We start from the raw sequence: 19,929 nt of genomic DNA, 5'->3' as shown, positions 1-19,929 counted from the left end.
TTTTAATTAATTCTTTTTAGGTTTGTTGCTGCTATATTTATCTTATTTTGTGCATTGTTTATTTGTTACATTTATTATTTATTTGTTATATCCTGCCTTTCCTCTAATGAACTTGAGGCAGCATGCAAGGTTTTGTCCTCCCACTCCTATTTTATCCTAAAAAAACAACCTTTAGAGGTAGACTAGATTGAGAGATGGTTACTCAGTTCAGGAGCACCCACCTACATGTTTGTGTAAACTACTTTGAAGTGCAAAGTACCCCTCTTGTGGCTACTGAAAGGCTATCTTGTGCCTCCCAACATCATTGATAGCTCTTTCAGCATGTATGATCAAGAGTTCTTCAATATTTCACTCCCTCAGTAGGTTACAATAGTTTAGGTTTCTTAAATCACGCTTTGGAATGCATGAGGTTCTTCATGATAAATATGTACTGAGTACCTTGCGAGTTTATTAGGCCCTCTGCCTTCAGTGGCTTCTGATTTCTTTTTTTAACTTTAGCTCCTCAAACAGGCCTAGCTACTTGATTTCCTTTCAAAAGCAAATGGAATATAAGTACTGGATTTGGGGCTTTGCAAAAGAAGAAGAAATATTCTAAGAGGCGATACTACTTCATGCTGTTTTTCTTATTTAATGCTTTTAAAAACATGCTGTGATGTCCAACGATAATAAATACCACTCCTATCTGATGGTTTTTCCATATGGGATTCAGCTGCATGATTCAATTGATTAGGATTTTCCCCACACTGGCTCTGCAGAAACTAGGGTTGTGTTGCAGCAGCCCTCCCAGGCACTTGTTTCTTCTTCTTAATTGATGATTGACGAAGAAACATAATTCACAAGCTCTCACATACTAGCTACACAGCAGGTCAATTCCTCACGGAAAGGGCTGTAGCTTAGGGGTCAAGCCTCCGCTTTGCATGCAGAATCCAGCATCTCTGCGTACAGCTGGCCATGTCCCTGTCTGAAAACCTGGGCAGCCACTGCCAGTCAGAGTAGACAATACTGAGCTACCAATGGTCTGACTCTGTATAAGGCTGCTTCCTAAGATCTTACGAAACATGTTGACAGCCAATTTCTACAACCAGCCAGGAGCTTATTTCTACCAAGGCTGAACTGGGCTGCAGGCAGATGTTGGGCGTGTTACCAACACCAGTGAAGAGTTTTATGTGCCATGAAGCCTGGCCTGTTCTCCATGGTTCATATAAAAAACCAGGCCACATCTGCACCATCCATTTAAAGCAGTATTATACCACTTTAAATGGTTGTGGCTTCCTGCAAAGAATCCTGGGATCCTGCTGCCTGAGTCAGTTGTTTCACCTTGCCTCATGGGTGGGCCAGCCCTGCTCAAGCTTCTCAAAATGAGCATCACTTCCTGACAGACCTGGAGTAGCTATTGTCCTAGGCCTTAGCCTGACACTCTAATCACTGTCTGGAGGGCACCATCTTGGCCATCCCTGCCTGAGTGGTGAAGTGCCCCAAGTTGGTGGAGTAGCGCTGCACCTGTTGATTTTCTGCCTGACAACACTGCTGCTGTGACCAGGGTGGGGAGGAGAGTATCAAATGGCCCACTGTTGTTGCCACAAAACCTGGGCTTAGACCCTGGCAGGAAAAAAACAATAAGTAGCAGGGGGAAGCAACTCGGAAACAAAATTAAACAGGACAAGCAAGGGGCAATTGCTTGTGTAATGGGAATCCTGAATTGTGTGTGATTAGCTGTGCTTCTCAGCTGAGGGGAACACACTACCAATATAATCTCATCCCCCACTAAAGGGAGCAAACATTAACCTAATAAAGGCAGGCAGCTGGACTGAAGGGGGGAAACCAACTCTTTAGAGCGGAGGGGGAAGCTTTCCTTCCATTAGAAAAATAATATATTTTATCCAAATAAGGTAAAAATATTTGAAATGGGGCAGAAGTGAGCACGAAGCGGGCCTTTCTAGAAAAGGAGATTTCTCCAACTCTCAGCAACCCACTTTTATTTTTGTAGTTTTGCAGCTTGTCTTTTGGGACAAGCAATCTACACACACACTCACACTTTGCAGGGTTGTGGGTAATAAGCAGGACTTTTGAGATAATATCTCCCTCTTTCTCTTTTCTTCAGCAACATTTGGAGGTTCAGTCACAAACATATATCCCTCACTAAATAGTCTATGTGGATCAATTAGTTAAAAGTTAATGGATATATATTTTTCATAAGCGGGTATGATTTTGGGGAGAGTAAAAGCTCTCCTCACATGACAGAAGCATTGAAGAGAAAAGTGATGACAAACCTAGACAGCATCTTAAAAAGCAGAGACATCATCTTGCCAACAAAGGTCCATATAGTTAAAGTTGTGGTTTTCCCAGTAGTGATATATGGAAGTGAGAGCTGGACCATAAAGAAGGCTGATCGCCAAAGAATTGATGCTTTTCAATTATGGTGCTGGAGGAGACTCTTGAGAGTCCCATAGACGGCAAAAAGATCAAAGCTATCCATTCTTAGGAAAATCAGCCCTGAGTGCTCACTGGAAGGACAGATCGTGAAGCTGAGGCTCCAATACTTTGGCCACCTCATGAAAAGAGAAGACTCCCTGGAAAAGACCCTGATATTGGGAAAGATGGAGGGCACAAGGAGAAGGGGACGACAGAGGACGAGATGGTTGGACCGTGTTCTTGAAGCTACCAGCATGAGTTTGACCAAACTGCGGGAGGCAGTGGAAGACAGGAGTGCCTGGTGTGCTCTGGTCCATGGGGTCACGAAGAGTCAGACATGACTAAACAACAACAATGGAGGGTTATTAATCAAGATGCTGAAAACTGAGACTATATTTCATTATATTTTCATAAGTTGGTACATTATGATTTTTCTGTCAGGGTCTTTCTTTACACAAAGAAGTTTGAAGAGCATTAAGTAGTCCTTTGGATGATTACTCAAGATAGCGTCACGTGTGCTAAAATTGGAGGTTCTCTTGCTTGCTGCCTCATGAGGTGATTTGAGAGAACTGCATGGAGTCCTGAGGAGAACCCATGCTTCTTCTAAGAAAAGAGTTTAAAGTTAAATAAAGTCCATAGAAGTGCATTTGGGTGAAGGAGAGACAAGGCTCTCAATCCTTGTGTAATAAAGAACTCCCTTTTCCTCTGTGAAAACCCTTTGAGTTTTCCTTTCTGAGGTAACTTTCTGAGGAAATCTTAATACAGTTTAAGAAGGTTATGCGAATTTATTACTGGCATCACTCTGTTTTTTATTTTTTTTAAAAAAAGTATTTATTGATGTCCAGTGTCTGTTCACGGGGGGGGGGGGGTCAGTGGAGGAGGACAGTGTCCGTTTCAATTTGCTCTGAAATGATTGGTCATGTAGAAAATGGTTTTAACCTCTTCTGAATGTGAGGAGAGGGTCCAGGCAAACCTGTCCTAAATGCATTTTCTCTGATGGAAACTCCCATCCAAATCCATAGGACTGAAATTTAAAGAAAGCCTACTCACTACACCAGCCCTTTTTAAAAAAAATAATAATCCAATTTACGGCCCATTTTTTTGCATGTGAAAATGCTTTATTCAGGTAACTACAGAGATCTGGAGATCAGTAATGGGGGATGGGTGAAGAGTCATTTTATGGGGCAGCAAATTTGCTGCCCTCTCTCTCACACACGCTTTGCCACCTTCAAGAAAATAGCAGCCTTCTTTTTGGGAGGGGAGCTTTGTCTGTTGCATTTGGACAGGGTGTCTCTCATGGGGGGGGGGGTATATTGATGAGGTGCTGCTTTTGGAGAAGTTGGGCAATGTGAACTCTCAGCCATGTCTGTGAAGGGAGGGGGGGGGAGAGGGAAGAGAGACTCCTTAGCTGGCCTGTCAGATAAATCTTCTGCTGTTTACTTAAATCCTCAGCGTTTCTTCAGTTTGTTTGTTTAAAAAAAGTCCCTGCCAAAAAGTGGGGGAAAGCCGTCCTTGTTCAGTCTTGCAGTCTTGGATTCAAGGACAATTGCATGGCCTTGGGATTCTTCATTCCCGGCTCGGGCTCTCAGGTGTACATATGTATGTGTGTATGTATGTGTATGTGTGTACACACACACAGTGTGTTTGAAATCTCCTTACAGGAAATAAGCTGCTTCTTCCTCTCTTCCAAAATAAGTAGCTAGCTAAACTCTTCCAAAAGGTGTGTGAGAGAGTGAGATTGATGGTTTCTGTGCTTATTTTGAATTCCAAGAAAGAGTGCTTTATTTTATTTTAATATTTTTTTTATTAAGCAATTTCAACATACCAAGTTATCAATCCAAATAATCAATTACATTATTTTCCATCCCTCCCGCTTCCCCCCACCAAGGACTTCCCTCAGCTCCCCTCTCTGATTTCTTTGCACATATTATTCTCTGCATGTTATAACATTGTACATATCTTTGCCTTGTCTATCAGATATTCAACTATTTCTAGTTGAATAGTTGAACAAGAAAGAGTGCTTTAGAGCATGTACAGAAAGCTTCCTGTTTCTAGCCACGACCAGCCCCACTGGGGTTTAGGTGGCAAAAAGACTCAGCTGAGCCTCCAGTATTTACAGTGCTGGAGAGAACAACTGCAATTGTTAGGAAATAGTACTTGCTTTCTGATTTGTGTTTCCAGAACTTGTGCGCTTAATTTTGTTTTATTCCATTTTTTTAAAAAAAATATTTACCCCACCTTTTGACTTTAGGGTCCCAAGCCAGCTTATGAAATTCATCATAATCAGTGACATAAGATGAAATATTTCCCACTACTATATTACTATATGTTTTTCCTCCGTGGCACAATTCTAAAAATATTGCTTCATAAAATGAATTAGTAACATAATTGTTGGATTCACAATATGACTCAAATTTGGGAAGCTCCAAAGTTGTAATTAACTTTTTCCCCAGGAGATTATCTCCAGGAATCCCAGCTATCTATCCACCTACCTACCCGTGATGTGGGATTTTGGGGAGGGGGGGATTAAATCAGGGTCAATTAATTTGTATTGGAATTCTTTTGCATTAGAAAAAAAATCTAATGCCCTAGAGAGAGTGCTCTAATTTTTAGGACCCACCTTATTTCTGAGATTGTAAATTGTTTTAATCTGTTTTTAACATTGTGTTTTAATTGTTGCAACCCACCTTGAGACCTTAGGGTGAAGGGTGGGGAATTATTATTATTATTTAGTAATATATATATAATATTATATATACTAAATAGTTTCTATTTAACATTTAAACTACATTAAGTATGATTTGTGGAACATTGTGGAACAGCCTACACACCTAGGCTGAATAAAGTATTTAAGTTCAACCAGCTTTGGTTATTTTTTTAAAAAAAAGTATTTCTGATACTTTTGTCAGATTAACATGGTCCCCATTGCTGCTTCTGTTTACTTTATAGTAAAGCTATCCCAGTAGTGGGCCCTAACACACCAGTCACGGGATTTGTGGTATAGAATCCCTGGCTAAGCAAGTGTGGGGTCGCTGGTCCTTGTTTGGATGGGTAAATAGCTCATGGATCTTTTGTTTTGCAGCATATTCATTTATTGCCATGTATACACTCCTTCCCCAGTTAACTGTTCCCAAAGTACCTTATAATTAAACCCCAGCTCAAAATGGGCAAAATCTTAGTGCTGGATTGATATTATGTCTGTCTCTCCATGATGGTTGATGACCTCATAATGCAGATTGTAGACTCTTCCAATCACAGGGAGGGCAGTTTAACTGGCGAGGGGCAGAAGAAATGGATGGGGAAGATACCAGCCCACGGCCGTCTCGTAGCTCTGCAGAATTTGCTGGATCCAGCAGCTGGAAAAGCTGATTTTCTGTAAGTAGATCAGGGATGTCGTGGGTAGTTCTCATTATCAGGCACATGCCATGGCCGCTCTGCAAGTTCCTGGGTCCTTCTGACCTCTGCTGCTCCTGATTGGCTGTGATTGGCCTCTTTCAGATTCAGCAAGGAGGTGTTAGTGACCTCCACATGCCTTACTCCCTTCTCCCAGAAGGGATTGGGTCCAAAGGGAGAGGCAACCAAACGGGCACAGGCAGCAGCGGACAAGCAGCGGAGAAGATGGGCGTTCTTGAGAAAGGGTGAACCACAGGTAGCCCCCCCCCAAGGTATTGTTAAAATACTGGAACAGGCATTAAAAACTGGATCCCCAGTAGACAAAAGCAGTTCAGTTTAAATATTTGATTCGGAGAAGGAGCGGGGTGCGGGGAGGGAATCAGTGAAACGCACTTAAGATGAAATCCTGTATCAGTTTACCCGGGAGTAAACCAGGTAGGCATGTATCTGATTGCACTGCTAGTATGGTTTAAATGTTATATTCAAGCAAATCCAATGTTTTGGGGTTGTATCCAACCGAGGTCCTACTCAGAGCAGACCCTGTGACATGAATGGGCCTATGTTAGGCATGACCATTAACTTCACTAGGTCTACTCTGAGTAGGACCAGCATTAGAGGCAGCCTCCACTGCCTCCTGTGTTGGAAAGTGGTTCAGGTGTTCCCAATTAAAATGACCTTCTCCCACAGGCAGGTGGTTCTATAACAAGGGGCTCCTATGGACACGCACAGAAGGTTAGTCTCTGTTAAATGACTGGTAGGCCTTCATCCAAATGTATATTTTTGGGGGTGTGAGTTGAGAGTCAGTGTGGTATAGTTAGTGTTGGATTAGGACCAGTGGGCAGCTAGGATTCAGATCCACACTAGATCATAAACCTCCCTGGGTCACCTTGGGCCAGCCAGCATATCTCAGCCTAATCTACCTCACAGGGTAGTTGTGAGGATAAGGAGGGAAATGTTTATTTAAGCAGCTGGGAGGAAATATGGGATATAAAAGTAGGATATTTGTGTAAGTAGGGCCTCCAATTTTAATCCAGGAGGTGGAATTCCCCCCCCCCCATCCCAAGTTTGGGAAACTTCAGTAGCAACATGAAATCTTCCAGACCATGTATCATAAATTAAATGTTTTCTAGGAGTGGCTCTCTTCAAAGTGGAAGATGTCGGCAATTTTTCCTTTATTCCCCACCCCCACACTCTTGATTGTGCAGTGCAGCTGTTTTCCTAGCTAAGAGCAGAACAAGATCTCAAAAAGCTCTTTTTGTCTGAAGCCCGCAGGCAGCCTGCCTCTCACTTTTCCCCAAGAAATTGCAAAACCCTTGCATTTGCCTCAGTTTGAGTGTAGGAGTCCCAGCCAGTGCCAAAAGGATGGCTGTGCCAAGGAAGGCGTTGAGGAGCGCCTCTCAGGGTGCTAGCTAGGGCACTGTGCACCTTTAAGGTGTGGCTGGGAGCCACCCTGCTCTATATGAGCTTCTGCGTCCCTGTACTTGTCTCTTGGCTCAGGCAAATTGCTGACATGAAACAGAAGTGAAAGATTCCTAGCAAAAACAAAGGAGCAGGGAGAAAATGTTTCTATATGGTGTAATTCTCTCCCACACTCCCATCCAAATTTCAGAGAAGAGCCAGAAACGTGGAAGTGTTAGGGCATTGATGGAGGACTGAGATGCAGTGACTACATCGGAGAAATGTATGGTGCCAGGTTAATTTTAAGGCTCAGATTTCCTCCCCTAACACCCCCCCTCCCTGCGCTTTCCAAAATGATAGCTTATAATTAGTGGTGCAATGTTTAATTGATTTGCAGTGGAATCCTGTGCAGGTTTATTCAGAAGCAAGTCCCACAGAATGTGGTTAGACTTCCACATAAATGTGCAAAGGACTGTGGTCTTAATCAGTAAGGTTCATTAATTTCCCTCCAAAAAGTCCCTTTTAATCAACTAAAAAAGTGCCTCTAATTACCGGTATAAGGTACTTAAGATGGTGCTTGCCAGCTTATTTTCTTAAGAGGCATTCCCCTTTCTTTCTTTTATGGCCTTTGTCAACATGGTGCCCTCCAGATACTTTGGAACAGGCATAGGCATACTCGGCTCTCCAGATGTTTTGGGACTACAACTCCCATCATCCCTAGCTAACAGGACCAGTGGTCAGGGATGATGGGAGTTGTAGTCCCAAAACACCTGGAGGGCTGAGTTTGCCTATGCCTGCTTTGGAATGAAATCCCCATCAGCCTCAGCCACTGTGCTGGCTGGGGCTGATGGGAGTTGTCCAAATCATCTGGAGAGCACAGTGTTGGAGAACGCTATCATGCAGAAAGTGGTGCCTCTTCTAAGTCCACTCATATTTTTCTGTGACACATGATTGAATCCTTCTAAAAATGTAAAGACTGTTGCTGTCTTCACCTACTGGGTTTTGCTCTTAAACCCAAATTTGTTAATTGACTACTTATCTAATATTAATCTAATTAATCAACTGATGTGTTTTTTAATTGGCTGACAGCCCTAGTCAGAATTAAGCTTTGATCTACCCTATGCCCAGTGCTGGATTTACATAAACAAGCTATAGCTTAGGGCCCCACTCTCTTGGGGCCCCCCCAAAAAATAAAGGGAAAAAAACTGGATTTACATTACAAAATACTGTATAAGATAAAAAACAAATAAAATGGCTTTAGATACCTATTAGGTCCATAAATTACCATATATTCAACACAAAAAACAGCAACAATTTGTTGTTGACAAAGGACAGCTGGACATATAAAGGGCCCCATTACCTTCAGTAGCTTAGGGCCTCATCAAACCTAAATTTGGCCCTGCCTATGTCATACATCACCAGGACACTATTTTAATTTCTGGTCATCTGGGGTCATGACACATTCAGCACTGTTTTGATTGGATTAAAATACAGTGGTACCTCGGGTTAAGAACTTAATTCATTCTGGAGGTCCATTTTTAACCTGAAACTGTTCTTAACCTGAGGTACCACTTTAGCTAATGGGGCCTCCTGCTGCTGCCAGACCGCGCTGGCATGATTTCTGTTCTCATCCTGAAGCAAAGTTCCTAACCCAAGGTACTATTTCTGGGTTAGCTGAGTCTGTAGCCTGAAGCGTCTGTAACCTGAAGCGTCTCTAACCTGAGGTACCATTGTATTGTAGATCTTGAAGGTGGCAATCCCTTGATCATGAACAATATGTAGGGCGTGTCACAAAACATATATTAGGATGCTGGAACATATCAAATTTAGCTCTTCATTAAGTTTTCTGACTGAACTGTGTTTTGGGCTTCAGCACCCTTTTGCTACCTGACTCTGGACTGGGTCAACCTTCTCCGACTCCCATACAAGCTTGAGAGGGGAAAGAAATTAGGGGCTTGTGAAATGGTAGTGTCTACTTGTACCCCTTCCTGCAAAACATCCTTGTACAGTTCCCTAAAATCATGGTTATGTTCATATTTACAGCTCTGCTGATTATTATATATGGACCTTGGTGGTTTTTGCCTATTTAAGTCATTGGAAGAGATTGGGTCCACACTGCTCATTCTCAAGGCACACAATGGCATTTTTTTAGCTCAACTCATTGAAATTAATGGCCACATCTACTCAGGTTAATCAATTTCCATGCGTTGTTGGGTCAAGTTAGCCATATTGATTTGTATGTTTTTGGTGGGTTCTTGTTGTCTTGTTGGGCTGTGTATGTAATAAAGGGGATGAAGGTGTCCACTTTTGTTTGTCCCTGTGCTTTAGTTTGTTGCTTAAGTTTTCTAGTAAGGCTGTTTCCCATACAGTTTGGTACCAGTGGTACATGTTCACTCCTGACAGGTCCCTCTAGTGTCTAGCTATGATGCTCCTGGGTTATAAGCTCTCTGCAATGTGAGTGTGTGTTATTGTCTTGGAAAATATTCTATAGGGCCAGTTCTAGGGTGGCTTCTAATACCCGTTTAGTTACTTTGCATATTTCTTGTAGGACTGATGTCCAAAAGCGTTGGATTTGGGGGCAATCCCACCACACGTGGAGGTATGTGCCTGTAGAGGTACAACCTCTCCAGCATTTTGGTGAGGTTCCTTGATATATCAGTGCCGACTTCTGTGGTGTTGTTGTTGTTGTTTAGTCGTTTCCGACTCTTCGTGACCCCATGGACCAGAGCACGCCAGGCCCTCCTGTCTTTCACTGCCTCCCGCAGTTTGGTCAAACTCATGCTGGTAGCTTCGAGAACACGATCCAACCATCTCATCCTCTGTCGTCCCCTTCTCCTTGTGCCCTCAATCTTTCCCAACATCAGGGTCTTTTCCAGGGAGTCTTCTCTTCTCATGAGGTGGCCAAAGTACTGGAGCCTCAGCTTCACGATCTGTCCTTCCAGTGTGCACTCAGGGCTGATTTCCTTAAGAATGGATAGGTTTGATCTTTTTGCCATCTATGGGACTCTCAAGAGTCTCCTCCAGCACCATAATTCAAAAGCATCAATTCTTCAAAAACGATCAGCCTTCCTTATGGTCCAGCTCTCACTTCCATACATCACTACTGGGAAAACCATGGCTTTAACTATACGGACCTTTGTTGGCAAGGTGATGTCTCTGCTTTTTAAGATGCAGTCTAGGTTTGTCATTGCCTTTCTCCCAAGAAGCAGGTGTCTTTTAATTTCGTGACTGCTGTCACTATCTGCAGTGATCATGGAGCCGAAGAAAGTGAAATCTCTCACTGCCTCCATTTCTTCCCCTTCTATTTGCCAGGAGGTGATGGGCCCAGTGGCCATGATCTTCGGTTTTTTTATGTTGAGCTTCAGACCATATTTTGCGCTCTCCTCTTTGACTCTCATTAAAAGGTTCTTTAATACCGCCTCACTTTCTGCCATCAAGGTTGTGTCATCTGCATATCTAAGGTTGTTGATATTTTTTTCCGGCAATCTTAATCCCTGCTAGGGATTCATCCAGCCCAGCCTTTCGCATGATGAATTCTGCATATAAGTTAAATAGGTACCATCTATAGATAAATTTCAAGGGGAGATGGATTTAGACCACAGGTGGCGCTGTGGGTTAAAGCCTCAGCGCCTAGGACTTGCCGATCGAAAGGTCGGCGGTTCGAATCCCTGCGGCGGGGTGCGCTCCCGCTGCTCGGTCCCAGCGCCTGCCAACCTAGCAGTTCGAAAGCACCTCCGGGTGCAAGTAGATAAATAGGGACCGCTTACCAGCGGGAAGGTAAACGGCGTTTCCGTGTGCGGCTCTGGCTCGCCAGTTTCAGCTTTGTCACGCTGGCCACGTGACCCGGAAGTGTCTCCGGACAGCGCTGGCCCCTGGCCTCTTAAGTGAGATGGGCGCACAACCCCAGAGTCTGTCAAGACTGGCCCGTACGGGCAGGGGTACCTTTACCTTTACCTTTACTTATTCCATTGGGTAGGATTTATTTCATAGTCTATGTCATGCTCCCATTGTTTTTTGATTAAGATGAGGGGGTTACTAGGATTCTGGAGCAGTATTTTTATATTGTGGATACCCTGTTTTGAGTCTTAGGAGAAAATAGCTTTGAATTAGATCTCTTTACAACCCTTTCAAAATCTTGCTTGCCATTGTGGTGGGATGGAAGGCAGCCATCCCAGCAGTGGCAATGCCAGCAGTGGGCAATGCCCTCTCACCCCCTGGGGAGCTGAAGGTGCTATGAAAGATATATTAATGCTGTGTTCACACTTTTTTTGCTTTTACTTTTGGGTGGGTTTTTGTATTGTTTCAATAACCTGCTTGACCAGAGCACTGGTAAGACATCAACAAATGTGTATATGAGGAAGTGGAACTTTTACTCGAAGCACTTTCCAATGCTTATTGAAACATTTTTTTCTGATCCACCCACCCCAGAAAAGTAGGGTGCCATACTATTCAGGACTTTTTTTTTTTGTCTATATATGTATTTATTTACATAGTACTTTTTGTCTGTATAATTCTAAATACCATATCATGGGGTCCCTGGTGGTCTCCCATCTGGGCACCTCAGGAGACCTGCCAAGTGTCCCTATTGTCCAGGGACAACCCCAGATTTACAGAAGCCATTGTGCCACCTCCCTCTCGTGCTCGCTGGTCATCAAAGTGCTAAAAGGCCTGGTGAGCTCCTATGGTTGGATCATTTTGCGTTTGTTACAGGAAGAAGATAGCCATGTAAGTAGGATTTCTCTCAGCATCTGCATTCTGTGATGATGGTGATTTCCTCTTGAGCTTAGAGGCATTAGAGAGTACTAACTATTGAGTCCCATTTCTTATTCTTTTCTAGACTTTCAAGGCTGAGAAAAGTCTTTTCCTGTCTGGGAAGAAAAAATAAAATTTCTCCTTTCCCAGCGACCTCCCCCTTGCCCACCACCTCTCCCTCCGCCTCACCCTCCAGACCCCTCTTTCAGAAGACTGCAAAGGTAAAACCCTTCAGTGTATGGATGTTGCTTCCAGAGAAATAGTAGTCTCTAAGGATTCTCAGGAAAGGTCTCTCTGTAACTGTTTGAGGCCTATTTTGAGGTTCAGAAAATAAACATATCCCAAGTGGCTCTTTGTTTTCCCTGTACGCTCTGCAGACCTCCTGCCAACCTGACTGGGAGGAAGATGGCAGGAGGAAGAAATGCCAAAGAAAACATGAAGGTAATGTCTATTTCCAAGGATATGTTTAGGGTATACTGTATAAGAAAGTCCCTAAAGCAGTTATAATTGCTAGCCTTTTCTTCTTTTCCATTTAAATGACATAATATTTGAAGACCTGGAGGGAGAGCAGGGACAGGGCAGCTTTTATACTGACACCATGAACCACAGAACCTGAGCACGGAGTTTGCCATCACTCACTCTCTCTCTTTTTTTAAAAAAAAAAGAATATTTATTAAAGTTTCCAATAGTAATAAAATAAAAAGAAAAAAGAAAAGAGAAAAAAATAACAAAAATACAAAAATAAAAATATTTAAAAACACATAAGGTTTCCATTACTTATTTTTCATTAACTTATTTCCCAGACCTCCTCCTACCTCCCTTTTTTGTATTCCAATTCAAATTGTTAGTTCAGCAAATCCTTATCAATAAATTTAAACCTATTTCTAAACCTTTTTTCCCATATTCTCTTAAAGCGTTACAGCTGGAAACCACTTAATTTCTATCCGACATCATTCTAACATTCATTAATTTTGCAATATTTCTGTAAATAGTCTTTAAATTTCTTCCAATCTTCTTCCGCCGACTCTTCTCCCTGGTCTCGGATTCTGCCAGTCATTTCTGCCAATCCCATATAGTCCATCATCTTCATCTGCCATTCTTCCAGAGTGGGTAGATCCTGTGTCTTCCAGTACTTTGCACTGAGTATTCTTGCTGCTGTTGTAGCATACATAAAGAAAGTTCTATCCTTCTTTGACACCAATTGGCCGACCATGCCCAGGAGAAAGGCCTCTGGTTTCTGCCATCACTCTCTACCAACGCTGGGCAGAGCTCAACTATGGAATGTACCTCGCCATTTCCCCAATGAGCGTGTCTCTGTCTTTGGGGCTTCTGCAGTTTGGGGCTCAAGGGAGCACACTGGCCCAACTGCAGCATGCTCTGGGATACAGCACACATGGTAAGGCAACCTTCTGAGAAACAGCTTTTCGGTGAGCAGTGCATGCTGTCGTGAACTTCATCTTACAGTTTGGACTGTTCTTCCTCCGAGACAGCCACCCTTCTGCGGCTGCCCGAGTCATGGCGGGCTCCAGAGAGCGGGGAGGGGGGAAGAAGCACCAGCGCTGCCATGGGGGACCAAGGGGAGGAGAAAGCCCAGCTGGATTTTATGTGCTGCGGCAGCAGCTGCTTTGGGAACCAGGAGCCAGCCTGGCCTGACCACGCACCCTATTCAGGACTTTTTTAGAGCATGATGTTTTTGCCAAGGAGAAGAGAGAAAACCTGTGCAGACTTTGAAGTATCAATGGATGTCTGCCCAGTGGTATTGTCCACGCCAAAGCTCGTATGAACTTCCATTGCTTGGTCCCTGCTCCTGCCAACCTAGCAGTTTGAAAGCACATCAAAGTGCAGGTAGATAAATAGGTACCGCGCTGGCGGGAAGGTAAATGGCTTTTCCATGCGCTGCTCTGGTTTTGCCAGAAGTGGCTTAGTCATGTTGGCTGCATGACCCGGAAAAACTGTCTGTGGACAAACGTCGGCTCCCTCGGCCAGTAAAGTGAGATGAGTGCCGCAAACACAGTCGTCTGCGACTGGACCTAACGGCCAGGGGTCCTTTTACCTTTACCGTGATGAAACCAGAGGCTGATCCATCAACCTTCGAGGGCGGAGGAGTCTAAAGCTGGGTAGGGGTTGCTCCCCAAAGCCACCATATGCATTCCCAGAAGACTATGTGGTGGGACTAACACTACATTATGACATAGGCATTGCTTATATGGGAACTTTGGGAAAGGGAAATAATAGCCACTGGGAGTAGCTCTGCCACAGTAGCAGTGAATTTTGTGCCTCCCCACAAAACTGGCCCAAATCCACCCCCTTCATATTTGTAGTTTGCGAATGGGGCTGTGAAATGTCATTAAACACGATTCATTTGTCATTCTTCATTAGCATCTCTCAGCATGGTGCCCTCTAGCAGTTGTTGAGACTCCAGTTCCCATCCCTGCTGACTATTGGTGAGGGTAACAACCACCTTGCTGCAGCTAAGAAAACCTGAGTCTGGATGGGTGGCCACCTGGGAACCACACGTCCGCCACCATGGGTTCGACGGTGTGAGAAAGGCAGGGTACAAATGTAACAACAATACATAACACCCTTTGGTCACAGGTTCCTCCATCCCTTGTTTAGCATTGCATATGAGCTATCTAGTCCTTAGCAAGCAACTAAACTGGGGGTGGGGGGTGGGAAGCAAGCAACTAAACTGGATAGAGTCATGCTTGCACTCTTTTCCTGCAATAAACTTGGAAGCTGAAAATGTAGAATATAATAATGAAGGCCCCTGCAGGCTTTATAAGCCTCAGGCCTGCCCACCAGCAGCTACAACTTGCAGTCTTCACAGGCAGCTAAGCCCAGACCCTCCAAGTGTCCCTATTTTCAAGGGACGACCCTGATTTAGAGAAACCGCCTCGGTTTCTGATTTGATCCTGGAATGTCCCATTTTTCCTTAAAAGATAAAGGGACCCCTGACCATTAGGTCCAGTCGTGGCCGACTCTGGGGTTGCGGCGCTCATCTCGCTTTATTGGCCGAGGGAGCCGGCGTACAGCTTCCAGGTCATGTGGCCAGTATGACTAAGCCGCTTCTGGCGAACCAGAGCAGCACACGGAAACGCCGTTTACCTTCCCGCTTATCTACGTGCTTTCGAACTGCTAGGTTGGCAGGAGCACGGTCCGCGCACTGGGAGCTCACCCCATTGCGGGGATTCGAACCGCCGACCTTCTGATCTGCAAGTTCTAGGCTCTGTGGTTTAACCCACAGCACCACCCGCGTCCCATTTTTCCTTAGGATGTCCCTATTTTCATTGGAGAAATATTGGAGGGTTTGGAATTATCCGACCCCCTAGTTGTCTGGAGGCAATCCTGTATAGGGAAGGGTTTTTTTTAAAAAAATAAAAATGTTTTATTAGGTTTTTATATATGCTGGAAGCTGCCCAGAGTAGCTGGGGCAACCCAGTAAGATGTGTGGGATATAAAGAATCAAATTATCATTATGGAATGGGATGTCCCTATTTTCACCGGATAAATGTTAGAGGGTATGCTAAGCCCCTTTCAACTGTGAAACGACACAAAGGTCAGCTTTCATTGGTTCAGACCCTTCCTCGCCTCCTGCACAGCTCCCGAGGTGTGTGGCACACCATGCAACCACTGTAAAGCAGGGCCCAGGCTCTTGGCGAGACCAGTTCCAGCCTGCAGGCTGTGCGTTAATTTGTTGAATTTGCCTTTTCTCTCATAAATTAGTCACTCTTTTATTGAAGAGAAGTGGGAGCCCTACAAAGAGAACTGAGCAAGTCCCAACGGGAGCCCTGCAAGCTGCGGATTGTTTGTGTGTGTGTGGGGGGGGGGGGTTGTGCACATCTTTTCTGCTCAGAAAGCATTAATGTAAAATTTTTGCATCCGCTATAGGCATGGCTCCAGCAAGAACAAAACTCTGTGCTGCTCCGAGGTTGGATTAGGAGTGTGCTCAGATAATGACATCTGAAGAACAAGATGGCTGGGAGCGGCAGCAGAGTAAATGGGGGGGGGGTGTCTTTGAAAGAGAGAAGAGCCATAATCCCACTTTACTACCAAGGGGGGGGGGGGAATGCTTGCAAAGGCAGCAGACTCAGTTTGGCACAGATTATGCCACTGATTCCAGATCCTTTTGGCAGCGCAGAGAGGCCAGCAGATTCTTTGCTATGGGCTCTTCTGCACTCTGCTTTTTCTATAGGTAGCAAGGGTTGATTTGGCCAGAGATGATGTGTGCATTTTAAGCACTCAGGAGGAGAGTAATGTGTAGTGTTTCTAGGAGCATATGGCACATTCTAAGAGAAAAACATACCGTGTTTTTCGCTCTATAAGACGCACCAGACCATAAGACGCACCTAGTTTTTGGAGGAGGAAAACAAGAAAAAAATATTCTGAATTTCAGAACCAGAACAGCAAGAGGGATCGCAGTGCAGCGAAGGCAGCAATCTCTCTTGTTGTTCTGGCTTCTGGGATAGCTGCGCAACCTGCTTTCGCTCTATAAGACGCACACACATTTCCCCTTACTTTTTAGGAGGGAAAAAGTGAGTCTTATAGAGCAAAAAATACGGTAGCTTACGTAATGTGTTCCTGTCTCTCCAGCCTATTTTAAAATATAGGCATTATCCACGGTTTGGGCATGATGCCAAACCACGGTTTGGTGTTCTTTGAGTAAGCTTTGGACATATGGACCCCATCTTCCTTTTTGACACCCCTAATTTTGACACTGCTGTCAAGCAAGTTTTTCAATGCATCCAAATAGTGTACAAACAAAAATTTGCTTGCAAACTAGAATTGGACATTGTGGCACTTCCCACAACCACAGTTTCCAGGTCTGGTTTGCTGGAAACATACTAGGTGTTGCAGGGTTTTTGCCACATTTGTTAACAACTTGGAAGTCGTGGAAGGGCTTGGAATGCAGGAAGGGAAGGTGAGTGTGAGCCTGAAGCTTGTTTATGTATTGATAAACCATGGTTGGACATTATGTTTGAACTGATCCATTATGAAAAGTTGGGCTTCTATTTCAGTAGCTGGGGATGAATTCTTAGCAAAGGTTAAAGGCCTGCTGCTGGCTGGAGATAGTGTAGATTAAATTACACACACTCCAAAAAAGCACCATAGTGCATTTTAAGTTAGTACTGATGTTGTTTTCTTATACCTTAATAATAACCAAAGCTTTGTTACCAACCCAGGAGTTTGTGTTTCTAAAAGAAAGAGGAACTGTACCTGTGTCAGTTATATTTCTTTTTAAGAGGCTGGGCTAGATGACCCTCAGAGTCCCTTCCAACTCTGCAATTCTGTTATTCTATCCCTCACCATTGGCTGTGGTGGCTGAGGCTGATGGGACTTGGGAGTCTAACCTCATCCCCACACATTGACTGCAAACTATTATGAGGACTAAGCTTACTAATGAACGGCTCTCAAACTAGGTTTGGTCTCCCTCTCTCTTATGCCAGAAACTCAGGGCCATCCAATCAAATTGATCAGTAGTATATTCAGGACAGACAAAATGATATACCGGTAGGTGTTCACAAAGCACATTGTTAACTTGTGGAATATGCTGCCACCAGATCTGTTGCTGTATCCTTAGAAGATTGAAATTTGCATATGTTAATTTATATGAACAGATGCAAATTTAGGCCAACTTTCAGAAAGAGGTCGTATCGAATGCTAGCCCTACTAAAGAGTTGACTCATTGAAACTAAGACACTGATAACTTAAGCCCACTAATTTTTATGGGTCTACTCTGAGTAGGACTTAGCTGGATACCACCCAAAGTATCCTGTAAGCAACGTGTGAGGGGTGGGGTGTAGGGTAAGCAACAGTGCCCCTGGCTGCTGCAAGATCTGTATTTATGAATGTTGCTAGCCATTTTGAGGACTATACAGTAGTTGAAAAGCGGAATATAAATCACTTAAAGAAATAATGAATAAGGTGTGTGTCTGTGTCCGCTAGCTTATATGGCTTTAAAAAGAAATTAGACCATTTCCTGAAGGATGATGTCAGCAGGTATTGCCTATAAGAACTAAACAGACCATTCTGCTTCAGAGCCAGCTCTTGCCTTCATGACCTGTCTGTTTCCTGGAGGTGTCTGATTGACCGCTGTGGGGAATAAGATACTGGTCTGAACCAGCAGAGCTCTTCTTATGTCCTGCCTTCTTCTTGTTTAGGAGTCAGCATGCAGAGTTTGTGGCTGCCCAGAACTTGGAAGCACTGCATCGTCATGGATCTTGCTTCTCTCCAACCCAGATTTCAGCAAAGAGGGTGAAGGTGGCTAAGCCTTTGCAGAAGATGCTGAATTGTAAAAGTTAGCCCCTCACATTTCAGTGCTCAGTTCGCCTGACCCACCCCTTAGATCATGGGAAGGTAGGTTTGTGTGTTGGGTCAGTTTTGCTACTGTCATACTTTACCAAGGTATACACAAAATTGGGCTATGTTTCATATGTTTTATTCCATTTGTGTACTACTAGTAAGTTGGGATCAGCTTACAGTGGGTCACCCCAGTGGCACCAGAATGTACATTTTTATGCTTTTAAAGAAAAGGCAGGAAGAAGAGAGTGATATAGGTCTATATTAGGTGTGTGTGTGTGTGTGTGTGTGTGTGTGTGTGATGACTCTTAACAACTGTCATGATTTACTCTCTTCCAATGAATCCTGAGATTTTTTTCAGTGTGTGTGCAAAGAACTGCCTGCCAGAGATTTTGGCACCCCTGGAACCCTATCATTGGCTAAGGAGAAAGATCCCTTATAACCAGTCTGTCAGCAGTGTCGATACATCCTAAGAAAGAGGAACACATCTCATGAATTAAAACAAAGATCCCTTGTTGTGTTTAAAAGTGGGCCTAGAGGTGGAATAGCACTATTATGTGTAATTCATTGGATGATTTTGGAGTAGGGGCACAGTAGTTTCTGGGGAAATGGAGACCTAGAACATTGGGGCCCAGTACCACCAGGGAAGCAGGTTGAAACTGATCCTGGGCTCATTTGAGTTGTCGCTGGTAGGTCCATGATCTCCCTTGTGCTTTTGGAGTTAATTAAGAATCAATATATACACAGAAGCTGCTCATACTTTGTTTTCATGGGTGAAGGTGACAAAGGCATCTATCTTGTGATAGATTCAGGCCGCAGTGAAACTTCATTTGAATCCAAGCTTTGTTATGACCAGAAAGTCCTGTTCCCAGTCTCCATTCCTCTGCCTGCAAAATGTGGGATTATGGAGCTCCGGGCAGAATGCATGGTCTCTTTCTTTTATTTTAATAATCTTCTGAATTAGGTGAGCCTAAGAGGGAGGCAGACTTCTGCAAGGTCATCTAGTGAGTTCCATGGCTGAGTAGTGATTTGAACTCAGTGTGACACGTTATTCACAACACACAGTACATTTAGCCATTCTACACACCAACCTCAAAGTAATCTGCAGGTCTTGTGTTTTTAAAATAAATTTGACTAGTGTTTAGATCAGTGTGGTCCTATAGGCCTCTTTACCTTGTCCCTTAGGACTCTCCCTAGCCACATCGCTCACTGACCCTGCTTTGTGCCCTCTTTTGAGTGGTTGGTGGATTTTGTTTTTTTGGCTCACTGGAATGTGTCCTTAACTCTTATAATGCCTCTTGGTTGTCTGGATGGAGGATAGAGAGGGGTGCCTCAGTGTCTGTGAAACTAGCCTATGATTCAAAGGCAAAATCCACATGTGCTATTTTCCTCACTTTTGCCTCTGGCCCCAGCTACCCTGGCATGTGGCCCTTGGAAGGTTGCCCAGAAAGGTAGAAGTTGTCCTTGAACTGAAAATGGTTCCCCATTCCTGATTTAGATGATTGTTGCATCACCGGGCATTTAACCAAAGGAGCTAGATAGCCTTTAATGGTATGGATATCTCTTTAGGCTTTGGAATGCCACACCTCGTATCTGTACATTTTGTAACTCTTGGTGAGCTGCTATGCATACCTAACCTGCAAGGGCATTGTTACAGCCCCAGGAGTTCTTCTTTGG

The 19,929-nt window shown here is 44.0% G+C and overlaps 1 protein-coding gene across 8 annotated transcripts in view; it reads left to right on the top strand.

Annotated features, from left to right (window-relative positions):
- The first annotated feature begins 6,472 nt into the window (after window positions 1-6,472).
- The window catches only part of LOC310849733 (uncharacterized protein), a 30,010-nt gene continuing 16,553 nt past the window's right edge, over window positions 6,473-19,929 (top strand). The window contains exons 1-3 of one of the 8 annotated variants that reach the window (XM_083750375.1): window positions 6,484-6,537; window positions 12,050-12,396; window positions 18,114-18,309. In XM_083750375.1, the coding sequence (XP_083606501.1) occupies window positions 18,302-18,309 (8 nt within the window). In that variant the 5' untranslated portion in view covers window positions 6,484-6,537; window positions 12,050-12,396; window positions 18,114-18,301. The other 7 variants (XM_083750377.1, XM_083750380.1, XM_083750379.1 and 4 more) reach the window with 7 other exon arrangements.

Source organism: Podarcis gaigeae, assembly GCF_964106915.1.
Source record: "Podarcis gaigeae genome assembly, chromosome: 8".
NCBI lineage: Eukaryota > Metazoa > Chordata > Lepidosauria > Squamata > Lacertidae > Podarcis > Podarcis gaigeae.
The sequence above is the reverse complement of the archived record's forward strand: the minus strand, read 5'-3'. Positions and strand labels throughout refer to the sequence as shown.